Below are 17,042 nucleotides of genomic sequence, written 5' to 3' on the forward strand. Positions count from 1 at the left end.
TATTAAACTCACTTATATAACCTTTTTAAACTACATTATTAATCAAAATTTAAAATAAAAAATGTACCTTTGAAGCAGCTGACATTAGACACATTTAACACACCATCTATACCACAGACAACCTGTTGAGCTGTTTTAAGGCTGTAATTAGATTTGCATAAGTAATTCACTATGGTGCCTTTAGTGACAGATTTTGAGGCAACAGATCCATTTTCTAGTTTTGCTACAGCATTAGCTACTGAAGGAACGGTACAATCTGTAAAAAGATATCACATGAAATTAATAAGACGAATATCTTTAACGAGGCTCTAACAATAATAACAGACTTTAAAATAAATGAATATCCTACTTACTTATATAAACTTTTTAAACTACATTATTAATCAAAATTTAAAATAAAAAATGTACCTTTGTAGCAGTCGACATTAGACACATTTAACACACCATCTATACCACAGACAACCTGTTGAGCTGTATTAGGGCTGTAATTAGATTTGCATAAGTAATTAACTATGGTGCCTTTAGTGACAGATTTTGAGGCAACAGATCCATTTTCTAGTTTTGCTACAGCATTAGCTACTGAAGGAACGGTACAATCTGTAAAAAGATATCACATGAAATTAATAAGACGAATATCTTTAACGAGGCTCTAATAATCATAACACACTTTAAAATAAATGAATATCCTGCTTACTTATATAAACTTTTTAAACTACATTATTAATCAAAATTTAAAAGAAAAAATGTACCTTTGTAGCAGCTGACATTAGACACATTTAACACACCATCTATACCACAGACAACCTGTTGAGCTGTTTTAGGGCTGTAATTAGATTTGCATAAGTAATTAACTTTGGTGTCTTTAGTGACAGATTTTGAGGCAACAGATCCATTTTCTAGTTTTGCTACAGCATTAGCTGCTGAAGGAACGTTACAATCTATAAAAAGATATCACATGAAATTAATAAGACGAATATCTTTAACGAGGTTCTAACAATCATAACACACTTTAAAATAAATGAATATCCTACTTACTTATATAAACTTTTTAAACTACATTATTAATCAAAATTTAAAATAAAAAATGTACCTTTGTAGCAGCTGACATTAGACACATTTAACACACCATCTATACCACAGACAACCTGTTGAGCTGTTTTAGGGCTGTAATTAGATTTGCATAAGTAATTCACTATGGTGCCTTTAGTGACAGATTTTGAGGCAACAGATCCATTTTCTAGTTTTGCTACAGCATTAGCTGCTGAAGGAACGGTACAATCTGTAAAAAGATATCACATGAAATTAATAAGACGAATAACTTTAACGAGGTTCTAACAATCATAACACACTTTAAAATAAATGAATATCCTACATACTTATATAAACTTTTTAAACTACATTATTAATCAAAATTTAAAATGAAAAATGTACCTTTGTAGCAGCTGACATTAGACACATTTAACACACCATCTATACCACAGACAACTTGTTGAGCTGTTTTAGGGCTGTAATTAGATTTGCATAAGTAAATCACTATGGTGCCTTTAGTGACAGAATTTGAGGCAACAGATCCATTTTCTAGTTTTGCTTCGGCATGGGATATTGTAGGAACGGTACAATCTGTGAAAGTTATCACACGAAAATAATAAGACAAAATATTTTGAACAATGATTTAAGAATCATAGCACACATTAAGATGAATATATGATCTACTTAACTTTATTCACCCATTAAACTTACATATATAATTTGAAGTAAAATAAAAAAATGTACCTTTGTAGCAGCTGACATTAGACACATTTAGCACACCATCTATACCACAGACAACCTGTTGAGCTGTTTTAGGGCTGTAATTAGATTTGCATAAGTAATTCACTATGGTGCCTTTAGTGACAGATTTTGGGGCAACAGATCCATTTTCTAGTTTTGCTACAGCATTAGCTACTGAAGGAACGGTACAATCTGTAAAAAGATATCACATGAAATCAATAAGACGAAAATCCTTAACGAGGGTCTAACAATCATAAACACATTTTAAAATAAATGAATATTATACTCACTTATATAACCTTTTTAAACTACATTATTAATCAAAATTTAAAATAAAAAATGTACCTTTGAAGCAGCTGACATTAGACACATTTAACACACCATCTATACCACAGACAACCTGTTGAGCTGTTTTAGGGCTGTAATTAGATTTGCATAAGTAATTCACTATGGTGCCTTTAGTGACAGATTTTGAGGCAACAGATCCATTTTCTAGTTTTGCTAGAGCATTAGCTACTGAAGAAACGGTACAATCTGTAAAAAGATATCACATGAAATTAATAAGACGAATATCTTTAACGAGGCTCTAACAATCATAACACACTTTTAAAGTAATGAATATCCTACCTACTTATATAAACTTTTTAAACTACATTATTAATCAAAATGTAAAATAAAAAATGTACCTTTGTAGCAGCTGACATTAGACACATTTAACACACCATCTATACCACAGGCAACCTGTTGAGCTGTTTTAGGGCTGTAATTAGATTTGCATAAGTAATTCACTATGGTGCCTTTAGTGACAGATTTTGAGGCAACAGATCCATTTTCCAGTTTTGCTACAGCATTAGCTACTGAAGGAACGGTACAATCTGTAGAAAGATATCACATGAAATCAATAAGACGAAAATCCTTAACGAGGGTCTAACAATCATAACACATTTTAAAATAAATGAATATTATACTCACTTATATAACCTTTTTAAACTACATTATTAATCAAAATTTAAAATAAAAAATGTACCTTTGAAGCAGCTGACATTAGACACATTTAACACACCATCTATACCACAGGCAACCTGTTGAGCTGTTTTAGGGCTGTAATTAGATTTGCATAAGTAATTCACTATGGTGCCTTTAGTGACAGATTTTGAGGCAACAGATCCATTTTCCAGTTTTGCTACAGCATTAGCTACTGAAGGAACGGTACAATCTGTAAAAAGATATCACATGAAATCAATAAGACGAAAATCCTTAACGAGGGTCTAACAATCATAACACATTTTAAAATAAATGAATATTATACTCACTTATATAACCTTTTTAAACTACATTATTAATCAAAATTTAAAATAAAAAATGTACCTTTGAAGCAGCTGACATTAGACACATTTAACACACCATCTATACCACAGGCAACCTGTTGAGCTGTTTTAGGGCTGTAATTAGATTTGCATAAGTAATTCACTATGGTGCCTTTAGTGACAGATTTTGAGGCAACAGATCCATTTTCCAGTTTTGCTACAGCATTAGCTGCTGAAGGAACGTTACAATCTATAAAAAGATATCACATGAAATTAATAAGACGAATATCTTTAACGAGGTTCTAACAATCATAACACACTTTAAAATAAATGAATATCCTACTTACTTATACAAACTTTTTAAACTACATTATTAATCAAAATTTAAAATAAAAAATGTACCTTTGTAGCAGCTGACATTAGACACATTTAACACACCATCTATACCACAGACAACCTGTTGAGCTGTTTTAGGGCTGTAATTAGATTTGCATAAGTAATTCACTATGGTGCCTTTAGTGACAGATTTTGAGGCAACAGATCCATTTTCTAGTTTTGCTACAGCATTAGCTGCTGATGGAACGGTACAATCTGTAAAAAGATATCACATGAAATTAATAAGACGAATATCTTTAACGAGGTTCTAACAATCATAACACACTTTAAAATAAATGAATATCCTACATACTTATATAAACTTTTTAAACTACATTATTAATCAAAACTTTAAATAAAAAATGTACCTTTGTAGCAGCTGACATTAGACACATTTAACACACCATCTATACCACAGACAACTTGTTGAGCTGTTTTAGGGCTGTAATTAGATTTACATAAGTAAATCACTTTGGTGCCTTTAGTGACAGATTTTGAGGCAACAGATCCATTTTCCAGTTTTGCTACAGCATTAGCTACTGAAGGAACGGTACAATCTGTAAAAAGATATCACATGAAATCAATAAGACGAAAATCCTTAACGAGGGTCTAACAATCATAACACATTTTAAAATAAATGAATATTATACTCACTTATATAACCTTTTTAAACTACATTATTAATCAAAATTTAAAATAAATAATGTACCTTTGAAGCAGCTGACATTAGACACATTTAACACACCATCTATACCACAGGCAACCTGTTGAGCTGTTTTAGGGCAGTAATTAGATTTGCATAAGTAATTCACTATGGTGCCTTTAGTGACAGATTTTGAGGCAACAGATCCATTTTCTAGTTTTGCTACAGCATTAGCTACTGAAGGAACGGTACAATCTGTAAAAAGATATCACATGAAATTAATAAGACGAATATCTTTAACGAGGCTCTTATAATCATAACACACTTTAAAATAAATGAATATCCTACTTACTTATATAAACTTTTTAAACTACATTATTAATCAAAATTTAAAAGAAAAAATGTACCTTTGTAGCAGCTGACATTAGACACATTTAACACACCATCTTTACCACAGACAACCTGTTGAGCTGTTTTAGGGCTGTAATTAGATTTGCATAAGTAATTAACTTTGGTGCCTTTAGTGACAGATTTTGAGGCAACAGATCCATTTTCTAGTTTTGCTTCGGCATGGGATATTGTAGGAACGGTACAATCTGTGAAGGTTATCACACGAAAATAATAAGACAAAATATTTTGAACAATGATTTAAGAATCATAGCACACATTAAGATGAATATATGATCTACTTAACTTTATTCACCCATTAAACTACATATATAATTTGAAGTAAAATAAAAAATGTACCTTTGTAGCAGCTGACATTAGACACATTTAGCACACTATCTATACCACAGGCAACCTGTTGAGCTGTTTTAGGGCTGTAATTAGATTTGCATAAGTAATTCACTATGGTGCCTTTAGTGACAGATTTTGAGGCAACAGATCCATTTTCTAGTTTTGCTACAGCATTAGCTACTGAAGGAACGGTACAATCTGTAAAAAGATATCACATGAAATTAATAAGACGAATATCTTTAACGAGGCTCTAACAATCATAACACACTTTAAAATAAATGAATATCCTACCTACTTATATAAACTTTTTAAACTACATTATTAATCAAAATGTAAAATAAAAAATGTACCTTTGTAGCAGCTGACATTAGACACATTTAACACACCATCTATACCACAGGCAACCTGTTGAGCTGTTTTAGGGCTGTAATTAGATTTGCATAAGTAATTCACTATGGTGCCTTTAGTGACAGATTTTGAGGCAACAGATCCATTTTCTAGTTTTGCTACAGCATTAGCTACTGAAGGAACGGTACAATCTGTAAAAAGATATCACATGAAATTAATAAGACGATTATCTTTAACGAGGCTCTAACAATCATAACACACTTTAAAATAAATGAATATCCTACTTACTTATATAAACTTTTTAAACTACATTATTAATCAAAATTTAAAATAAAAAATGTACCTTTGTAGCAGCTGACATTAGACACATTTAACACACCATCTATACCACAGACAACCTGTTGAGCTGTTTTAGGGCTGTAGTCAGACTTGCATAAAAAGTTCACTTTGCTGCCTTTAGTGACAAAATTTGAAGCAACAGATCCATTTTCTAGTTTTGCTTCGGCATGGGATAATGTAGGAACGGTACAATCTGTGAAAGTTATCACACGAAAATAATAAGACAAAATACTTTGAACAATGATTTAAGAATCATAGCACACATTAAGATGAATATATGATCTACTTAACTTTATTCACCCATTAAACTACATTATTAATCAAAATTTAAAATAAAAAATGTACCTTTGTAGCAGCTGACATTAGACACATTTAACACACCATCTATACCACAGGCAACCTGTTGAGCTGTTTTAGGGCAGTAATTAGATTTGCATAAGTAATTCACTATGGTGCCTTTAGTGACAGATTTTGGGGCAACAGATCCATTTTCTAGTTTTGCTACAGCATTAGCTACTGAAGGAACGGTACAATCTGTAAAAAGATATCACATGAAATCAATAAGACGAAAATCCTTAACGAGGGTCTAACAATCATAACACACTTTTAAATAAATGAATATCCTACTTACTTATATAAACTTTTTAAACTACATTATTAATCAAAATTTAAAATAAAAAATGTACCTTTGTAGCAGCTGACATTAGACACATTTAACACACCATCTATACCACAGACAACCTGTTGAGCTGTTTTAGGGCTGTAGTCAGACTTGCATAAAAAGTTCACTTTGCTGCCTTTAGTGACAGAATTTGAAGCAACAGATCCATTTTCTAGTTTTGCTTCGGCATTGGATATTGTAGGAACGGTACAATCTGTGAAAGTTATCACACGAAAATAATAAGACAAAATATTTTGAACAATGATTTAAGAATCATAGCACACATTAAGATGAATATATGATCTACTTAACTTTATTCACCCATTAAACTACATATATAATTTGAAGTAAAATAAAAAAATGTACCTTTGTAGCAGCTGACATTAGACACATTTAACACACCATCTATACCACAGGCAACCTGTTGAGCTGTTTTAGGGCTGTAATTAGATTTGCATAAGTAATTCAATATGGTGCCTTTAGTGACAGATTTTGAGGCAACAGATCCATTTTCTAGTTTTGCTACAGCATTAGCTACTGAAGGAACGGTACAATCTGTAAAAAGATATCACATGAAATTAATAAGACAAATATCTTTAACGATGCTCTAACAATCATAACACACTTTAAAATAAATGAATATCCTACTTACTTATATAAACTTTTTAAACTACATTATTAATCAAAATTTAAAATAAAAAATGTACCTTTGTAGCAGCTGACATTAGACACATTTAACACACCATCTATACCACAGACAACCTGTTGAGCTGTTTTAGGGCTGTAATTAGATTTGCATAAGTAATTCACTATGGTGCCTTTAGTGACAGATTTTGAGGCAACAGATCCATTTTCTAGTTTTGCTACAGCATTAGCTACTGAAGGAACGGTACAATCTGTAAAAAGATATCACATGAAATTAATAAGACGAATATCTTTAACGAGGCTCTAACAATCATAACACGCTTTAAAATAAATGAATATCCTACTTACTTATATAAACTTTTTAAACTACATTACTAATCAAAATTTAAAATAAAAAATGTACCTTTGTAGCAGCTGACATTAGACACATTTAACACACCATCTATACCACAGGCAACCTGTTGAGCTGTTTTAGGGCTGTAATTAGATTTGCATAAGTAATTCACTATGGTGCCTTTAGTGACAGATTTTGAGGCAACAGATCCATTTTCTAGTTTTGCTACAGCATTAGCTACTGAAGGAACGGTACAATCTGTAAAAAGATATCACATGAAATTAATAAGACGAATATCTTTAACAAGGCTCTAACAATCATAACACACTTTAAAATAAATGAATATCCTACTTACTTATATAAACTTTTTAAACTACATTATAAATCAAAATTTAAAATAAAAAATGTACCTTTGTAGCAGCTGACATTAGACACATTTAACACACCATCTATACCACAGACAACCTGTTGAGCTGTTTTAGGGCTGTAATTAGATTTGCATAAGTAATTTACTATGGTGCCTTTAGTGACAGAATTTGAGGCAACAGATCCATTTTCTAGTTTTGCTACAGCATTAGCTACTGAAGGAACGGTACAATCTGTAAAAAGATATCACATGAAATTAATAAGACGAATATCTTTAACAAGGCTCTAACAATCATAACACACTTTAAAATAAATGAATATCCTACTTACTTATATAAACTTTTTAAACTACATTATAAATCAAAATTTAAAATAAAAAATGTACCTTTGTAGCAACTGACATTAGACACATTTAACACACCATCTATACCACAGACAACCTGTTGAGCTGTTTTAGGGCTGTAATTAAATTTGCATAAGTAATTTACTATGGTGCCTTTAGTGACAGATTTTGAGGCAACAGATCCATTTTCTAGTTTTGCTACAGCATTAGCTACTGAATGAACGGTACAATCTGTAAAAAGATATCACATGAAATCAATAAGACGAATATCTTTAACGAGGCTCTAACAATCATAACACACTTTAAAATAAGTGAATATTATACTTACTTATATAACCTTTTTAAACTACATTATTAATCAAAATTTAAAATAAAAAATGTACCTTTGTAGCAGTCGACATTAGACACATTTAACACACCATCTATACCACAGACAACCTGTTGAGCTGTATTAGGGCTGTAATTAGATTTGCATAAGTAATTTACTATGGTGCTTTTAGTGACAAATTTTGAGGCAACAGATCCATTTTCTAGTTTTGCTACAGCATTAGCTACTGAAGGAACGGTACAATCTGTAAAAAGATATCACATGAAATCAATAAGACGAATATCCTTAACGAGGGTCTAATAATCATAACACATTTTTAAATAAATGAATATTATACTTACTTATATAACCTTTTTAAACTACATTATTAATCAAAATTTAAAATAAAAAATGTACCTTTGTAGCAGCTGACATTAGACACATTTAACACACCATCTATACCACAGACAACCTGTTGAGCTGTTTTAGGGCTGTAGTCAGATTTGCATAAAAAGTTCACTTTGCTGCCTTTAGTGACAGAATTTGAGGCAACAGATCCATTTTCTAGTTTTGCTAGAGCATTAGCTACTGAAGGAACGGTACAATCTGTAAAAAGATATCACATGAAATTAATAAGACGAATATCTTTAACGAGGCTCTAACAATCATAAAATATTTTAAAATAAATGAATATCCTACTTACTTATATAAACTTTTTAAACTACATTATTAATCAAAATTTAAAATAAAAAATGTACCTTTGTAGCAGCTGACATTAGACACATTTAACACACCATCTATACAGACAACCTGTTGAGCTGTTTTAGGGCTGTAATTAGATTTGCATAAGTAATTCACTATGGTGCCTTTAGTGACAGATTTTGAGGCAACAGATCCATTTTCTAGTTTTGCTACAGCATTAGCTACTGAAGGAACGGTACAATCTGTAAAAAGATATCACATGAAATTAATAAGACGAACATCTTTAACGAGGCTCTAACAATCATAACACGCTTTAAAATAAATGAATATCCTACTTACTTATATAAACTTTTTAAACTACATTACTAATCAAAATTTAAAATAAAAAATGTACCTTTGTAGCAGCTGACATTAGACACATTTAACACACCATCTATACCACAGGCAACCTGTTGAGCTGTTTTAGGGCTGTAATTAGATTTGCATAAGTAATTCACTATGGTGCCTTTAGTGACAGATTTTGAGGCAACAGATCCATTTTCTAGTTTTGCTACAGCATTAGCTACTGAAGGAACGGTACAATCTGTAAAAAGATATCACATGAAATTAATAAGACGAATATCTTTAACAAGGCTCTAACAATCATAACACACTTTAAAATAAATGAATATCCTACTTACTTATATAAACTTTTTAAACTACATTATTAATCAAAATTTAAAATAAAAAATGTACCTTTGTAGCAGCTGACATTAGACACATTTAACACACCATCTATACCACATACAACCTGTTGAGCTGTTTTAGGGCTGTAGTCAGGTTTGCATAAGTAATTCACTTTGGTGCCTTTTGTGACAGAACTTGAGGCAACAGATCCATTTTCTAGTTTCGCTTCGGCATGGGATACTCGAGGAACTTTGCAATCTGTAAAAAAATATCACATGAAAACAATAAGATAAAAATCCTGAACGAGGGTCTTACAATCATAACACACTTTAAAATAAATGAATATTCTACCTACTTTTATACACTGTTCAAATTACAAGTAGACTTTATAATTGGTTTTGATTGTGAGAAATTAAGTTTTTTATTTATTAAAATTTAAAACTTTTGATGGTTTATTTCGCTTTTGTTCCAATGAATTTCGATAAAAAAACACGATTAGAAAATAATTAAATACTGTACGAAAAATAAAAACTGTCCATACTTCTTTATTTTAATGTCTAGTAATTTTTTACTAATATATTCGACGGTCCTTTAAAAGCCTACAAAGCTTTTATAAGCAAATATTGAGTTTTTTATTGCATTTCATGATTATAATTTGATAATATGCATTTTGTGTTGAATTTTATACTTTGTTTTATTAATAGACCACTTTATAACATAAGTTTAAGTTTTCTGGTAAATTATTGCAGTTTATAAAACTGTTATTGTACTGAAAAAATAATAAAATATATTTTATTAATTATGAAAGTTATCTGAAAAATGTTTTTATTTAATTTTCAAAGAAATCATAATAAATTCAAAAATAAAAGTACATTATTTAATTACCAGTTTTGTTGTAAATTTGCATTTGATCGGCTACATTTGTAAAGTTTTGGAATCCTTTTGAATCAAAACTTTAAGTAAATGAGGTAAATATTATAATAACATCTTAACCATTTTCTTACCAACTTTTACCCATACTTTTTAATATATTACCTTACCACTATTTAACATTAATTAAATATATAAAATTATACAAAAAAAAACTTTTAGTATAAAGAACTTAAAATAAAGTTAAGCAAAATGTAAGCCAATCAGATACGCCTTAGATTTTTAGTTGACATATTTTATGTATACTAGTTTGCATATGAAGTAGTTTGATTTTAGCAACGTTAATCGTTTAAAGTTTTGCAAGTTTTGAAAGAGAAACTTTTTAGAGTTCTGAAGTAGATATCTTATACATAAATCCTACTAGTCTAGTTGCTTTGATTGTTCATAATAATATTGATGTTTTCTTAATTATTATTTTACGGTACAAAATTTTTTTTTAATTTTTGTTACAACTTTTGTTGTTATTGATATTATTTATAAATTTTATCAAGTTTGTTAGCAGCTAAAGTCATTTTGAGTTTTATAAAGTTTTCCAAACAGTAAGCTTAGTTTTTCTTTTAAACTAGTTATACTATTTGCATGCAAACAACGTTTCTTTTTAATTTTTTGTTTGTCTTAGAGAGAAAATATATTTATTTTATTATACCAGGAAAACATTTTCCTAATTTTCCTTCCCACTTTCCGTCGCCCTCACAATGCTTACGGTTGTGTTCTTCGGGGACGAGTGATAGACCCGGAAGGCACCGGTACACGGCCGTCTGGTTCCACCTAGTGTGTGCTGTTACGTCAGCAACCGTTCCGTTCATGAGATCTCGTGGAGCAACTGGGCAATCTTGAAACAAATTTAGGTTAAAGTTTAATTACAGCTAGTATACATTACGTATTTATGAAAATTTACTATTGCTGATTGTCTGACTTGTTTATATAAGTATTAACAAATAAGCAGTATATTACACACTAATATTGGGCTTCAACAGTGTAAAGCTATATTTAAAAATAACAATTTATTTTATGTTTTAAGAGTTTGTATATATATTTTAGATACTTTTACTAGATCATCTCTTAAAATTGATAAAAAAATTGTTTGGCATTTAAGCTCTACATTTTATATATTTACTTCAAGGCTTTAAATATTTAGCCGTTGAACGGGTCACTCTTTAGTTAATAGAACTGTTCACTGTAAAAACATTGTAACAAAATATTAGCAGACTTTTGTTTCGAAAAACCTAGAAACTACTTTTGTTCAGTATGCAAGCTGTTAAAAATTACAATCCCCCCACCTTTCACGCATTCACCGAAGCTGCCGTCGAATCCTTCTTCCGTGCAGTTAACGAGCGGGCTGTCCAGAGTGTAGTGGTACCCGCGTTGGCAGACGTACTTCACGCTGACTTCGGTTCGGTGGGTCGAGTTCACGCTGGCGTCTTTTATCAGCTGCTTCTCTGCCCTCTCTATCGAAGGAAACGTTCCACAGCCTGGTAATGAGGGCATAAAAAATAAAACTTTTAAAAGTTTACTTTTTGTGGTGTTAAAAGTAGTGTCCTACGGATCCTTAAAATATAGTTCGGATAGTTTAAAGTTTTCAAAACTATGGCTTATTATATAAAACTGTTTGTTTTTTGCTTATTACCTCTAACAGACCCTGGCATACCAAACAATGAACATCGGTTAGTTGTGTAACTTTTTAAAATACTACAAACAAATTTTTATTTTTTAACCACAACTGTATTAAAAAAAACATATAAATACAATTTTGTGTACAAAAAATTGAATTTTTAGCATTTTAAAAATTTGTTGTTTTTTAAACTAAACTAATTTTATTTAATTTTGTTATTTATCCAAAGTTGCTCTTTGTAGCTATAAATACGTCCCGGGCCAGAGCTCTTGCCTGGTGAAATTGATCTAATATTTAAAACAATCAAACAAAAGGGTAAAAAAAACTAAAAAAAAAATTCGAAGGAAATAACTACAGAAAAAATGAGAACTTGACCTCGATGATTAAATTCACAAAAAATAATATTAGACTGTTTATCTACAAGATGAAAAAGGTATAATACATCAAAACCAGTCAAAAAGCATTAAAAAAGACTGGTTGAGCAAAATTGTAACTTAAAAGTTTCAAAAATTTTAAAGACATATCGTATTTTTTTAACAAAATATTTTAACAATTGAAGATTCGTTTAGCAATGAATAAGAGTGTGCCAAAAACTGTTGAACAGGAATTGATTTGTTTCGATACGAGTTTACGAACCCTTTCACTAACTTTGTGGAAGTAGTTTTATAGATGTTGAAAGCCAACTTTATTTTCATTCAACAGGAGGTTGAAATAAACACATCTATTTACACCAACACTATTTTGGTTTCAGCTTCCAAAGAGTATAACAAATTACAAAAATTAATTTCATTTCAATTTTGTTTTACCGGAAAGTTTTATTACAAGTTTAGCGTAGTTTTTGTTATAAAGGCGTTTTGCAAAACAAATAACGTCTTTTAATGTTACTTTGATCCGGATCCGACTAATTCAACTTTGGTAAAAAAAATTGAACTTAAACACTTAGAATATTTTTGAGAATTTATTTACTTTTTATGCACTTTGGGTTAACATCACTAGAATTCCACGTCCCATCGTTATTACAAATAACATGGTAAGTTTTGGTCGACAGAAAATATCCAGGTTCACATTTGTACGCAACTTCTCTCATGTTAATTATCACCTCTCTTCCATTTTTAATATTTCCATTCAGTTTTGAACATTCTACAGAAATTTGTGTGAATAGTTAGTATTTTTAAGCTAAATAATAACCACAAAATTTAGTTTTAATACAAAAGTTTAATTTAAACAGTTTGTCATAAACTAAAATATATTTTAATTATTATCTTCAAAAAATATCGCAAAGTCTACTGAGTCTGAGTATGGACTTTCTGATGCCATGAGACAAGCTCAAGTTAAAAATGGTGTTTGATGACTAACTATGATGACAGATTTTGGCAAGTCAAGTTTACATAAGGTTTGATCATATCACTTCGATCATCAACCACAAGCCTTTGGGTAGACTCAGACCCGGTTTTTTCTTATCAAAACTCGTCAGTCAGTCGCAACCGAAAGACCTACATTCATTAAATTACAATTATTACTGTTTATAATGTTTTACGATGAAGCTACCCTTTGTTGGTATGACAAGTGACGTCAGCTGTGTAAAGTTTAATACATTGTCTACTCGGCAAAACAGCATCAAAGAAAACAATGAAAAAGTCTACCAAGCCTAAGCAGGTTTTTTGGTTGCAACTGACTGACGAGTTTAAAAAAAAATGGATCTCAGTCTACTGAAAGCTGATATTTGAAGTGGTTTGATAGAACACTTTTGTCTATATACTAGCATAATTATTGTTTCTTTAGACCGATGGTAGTTTTAATAATAATAATTTTAAACGATAACAAAATTAAATTACTTACCTCTTTTAAAGTTTTCTTTAGATTTTTTACTTTTAGCTATTTTAATTATATCATTTTCTTCCAAGTTTTTAGAGGACCACAACGAAACAATAATAACGGAAATGCTTAACAAAACTAAAATTGCTAAATGAAATGATTTAAGACACTTTTCCATGACATTTGATTATCTTTAGTAAAGTTTAGCTTAACAACACTGTATGTAATGATTGTATCAAAAAATTTTTACAAGTTAAATAGTACTTACTAACAAAGTTTAAATACATATGTATAAATAATATAATTGCATTATCAAAATACTTTTGTTAACTTATATCAAGGTGTTGACAAAAACTTTGAAAACTTCGAATAAAAGCGTTAGTTTTATTATAAGTTATACAAGTAGTTTTGAAAGACACAAAACGTTACTATACATTTGCTATCATGCAAAATAAAAAAAAATTTTGATTTTCAAGTAGTCAAGTTTATTTTAATTTTTATAGAACCATTTGTAGCATTTATCAGTCAGTTATAAATGCAAAATCATAAACAGGGTGATATTATTTTTGTAGCTTTTTATCAACCAACTAAAGGTAATACCAGTTTCAAAGAAAAGCCTATTTGGTGACATCATAAAGTACAAAAATTTCTCTCAATTGTAAATGACTCTGCAACCAAGCAAATGTTTTCAGGCAAAGTTTTATAAGATAAAGTAAAAAAGTTTATATGCCTAATTTAATGTTTTACTGCAGTATTAGGTTAAAACTTTTTACAATAAAATTCAACAGCTTCAATTTATAGTTTAAAACTACAAGTTACACTTAAAAGTATACAAAATAGTTTAAAATAAAGTGATAACAGCAAAACTAGTAGCTTGAAAAGATTTTTTTTTCTAAAAAAATACTCGTTTATATTGTTTAAGCTGAAAAGTTGGCGAAATGAGGTAATTAGTAGAAACTTGTGGTAAAAAAAGTAGTATGTTATTTATAACTAAAATAACCGATTTTTTTTTATTTATTATTATTCACGTGCATCGTAGTTTGTGTAAAAGAAGAAATTTAAAATTTCTATTAAATATTAACGTAATATTAAAATTTAAAATTTAACTATTACGTTTATGCAAACATAATATATTTTTAATTTTTTATGTAGAAAATTGTTAAACTTAAATCTTAGTGTTGTTCAGGTTTATAATTGCTTAAATAATAGTAAAAACTTAAATGAATAACTTGCAGATTATATATAGTTCTACTAAATTTTACAAAAAAACTGACTAGTTTATAATAGTCAAACGTAAAAATGTTTGACAAAGTTCTAAATTTTTAAATTCAATGTTGTAAACTGTAAACATTTAACGCAATTCATTAAACAGTTTTTACTTTGATTTAAGTCATAATTTTTAAACATTTAACAAATTTACTTTAATGCTACAAACATGTTGTATATTATTAATTTTTTATCAAAGATAAGCTGATTCATAAAGTTTTACAAGTAGCGCTATATAAAACACATTTCAGCAATCTTTACAAGTTTTAATGATTTTTGCATACTAAATTTATAGTTATTTGCCTTAATTAAAAAAATGGCTCGATTTACTGAAGTGTAAAGAGCTTAAGTAAATAATAAAAAATAATATTTTAGATAAAACCTGGTAGTAAACAAAATATCAAATCTTCATTAAAGATTTATAAAATATTAAACTTTTTTTAGTTTGTAAACCAAAAGACAACTAATGATTATAAAAACCTGGAACGTCATTTATCTTATGTAGTAATTAAGCCAAGTTTTTATGGCATAGCTAGGGCGTATAACGCTTTAATTCTTTTCTAAACCAAGTTTATAATTAGCTTTGATTCGACTACAAAATAACTTTTAAAGTTATAATCAGTTTTTAATATAGTAAGTATTGTAAACAAAAACTTATATTGATAAAAAGTGCCACTAATACCACAAATTAATGATTTATAGTACTTACTAGTTTCAACAATAAAAATACTTTTTACTAAGCAATGCGCAACTGTGTTCTAGATTTTTAAACGGTTAAAACTTTTAATAACGAAAACACTCCTACATTTTAAATTTTAAAAACTATTTGAAAAAAAAATCTCATAACAAAATTGTTTGTATGACCTTAATCGTTTCTTAGACTACCAAAAATCAGTTTAATATATTTTTTTTCTAATTACTAGAAAACAGATTTAGTTATACTAATTAGTGTAAGTTAATGGAGCTTCAGAAAATAAGTTTAAGGTATTGAGTTTAAATCTTTTAACTTCTTCAAACATAGCTGCAAAAGTTATACAAAATTCTTTTTGCTTATATCGAAAATAAATATCAAACATTTTTTATCAATCCGAAGCTAACCTACAGACATATTGTTGCTTCCAAAAAATCAAACATTATGAAATATTACTTTTTGAGGCTGTTTTTAGAGTGACACCTAAAAGTTTTGTTCGGTTAAAACATATAAAAGTGAATTTTATTTTGTTTTAGTGCTTAAAAGTTTAAAACAGTGAAAGTTTACATTATATTAAGATTAAGCAATAAATCTTTATTTTGTTCGTTTAAAGCGAATTTAAGTTATTACTATAGTTAATCTAGATTTTATCAAAATTAAGAAAAAATAATTGTTCAAATTAGTTAAAGCAATAATTTCTATTAATTTATATTAGATTAGTTAAAGATAAAACTGTTTTTTTATTTAAATTTTCTGAAAAACAAGCTTTTTCAAGATTATATTAAATAAAATTTGAGAAATAAAATAATTTCTTTAATTGTTAGATTATTTATCTTCTTTTTTAAACACTATTAGATTAATATAATCATCTTTTACAATTTTTTACTGTTTTTGCTAAAAATAATCAAAGGCTTTTTACCATTAGCTAAACAAATACTACTTGCAGAAAATATTGTATTCAAACCAAAAAAAGAACCATTAATTAAGCTAAAATAAATAATCTATTTCAGTTATTTTCGTAATCATATGATTTATGACCCCATAAATGTTAATTAAGTGTAATTTCTATTTAACTTTATTCAATTAGGTTGAATTTTGTGTGAGTATAAACATTTGGTACTCTATAAGTAAAATAAGCCATAGTTTTATCAAAAAAAAGTCGAGTAAATACATTCTTTATAATA

General features: G+C 28.9%; 1 protein-coding gene across 1 annotated transcript; it reads right to left on the reverse strand.

Moving 5' to 3' along the window:
* Positions 1 to 67: 67 nt before the first annotated feature.
* LOC145849020 (sushi, von Willebrand factor type A, EGF and pentraxin domain-containing protein 1-like) lies at positions 68 to 13,173 on the reverse strand (the record flags this gene model as incomplete). The annotated part of the gene is made up of 32 exons (XM_082954133.1): positions 13,053 to 13,173; positions 11,755 to 11,946; positions 11,121 to 11,306; positions 9,614 to 9,802; positions 9,273 to 9,461; positions 8,935 to 9,120; positions 8,594 to 8,782; positions 8,253 to 8,441; positions 7,912 to 8,100; positions 7,571 to 7,759; positions 7,230 to 7,418; positions 6,889 to 7,077; positions 6,548 to 6,736; positions 6,207 to 6,395; positions 5,866 to 6,054; positions 5,525 to 5,713; positions 5,184 to 5,372; positions 4,843 to 5,031; positions 4,503 to 4,691; positions 4,162 to 4,350; positions 3,821 to 4,009; positions 3,480 to 3,668; positions 3,139 to 3,327; positions 2,798 to 2,986; positions 2,457 to 2,645; positions 2,116 to 2,304; positions 1,774 to 1,962; positions 1,432 to 1,620; positions 1,091 to 1,279; positions 750 to 938; positions 409 to 597; positions 68 to 256 (listed from the first exon to the last, which is right to left on the reverse strand). Coding segments are annotated over exons 1-32 (5,977 nt in total), but the record flags the coding sequence as incomplete, so codon positions are not given.
* Between the last annotated feature and the right edge of the window lie 3,869 nt (positions 13,174 to 17,042).

The sequence above is a fragment of the Thalia democratica genome, unplaced genomic scaffold, assembly GCF_965202585.1.
Source record: "Thalia democratica unplaced genomic scaffold, ktThaDemo2.hap1.1 HAP1_SCAFFOLD_1952, whole genome shotgun sequence".
NCBI lineage: Eukaryota > Metazoa > Chordata > Thaliacea > Salpida > Salpidae > Thalia > Thalia democratica.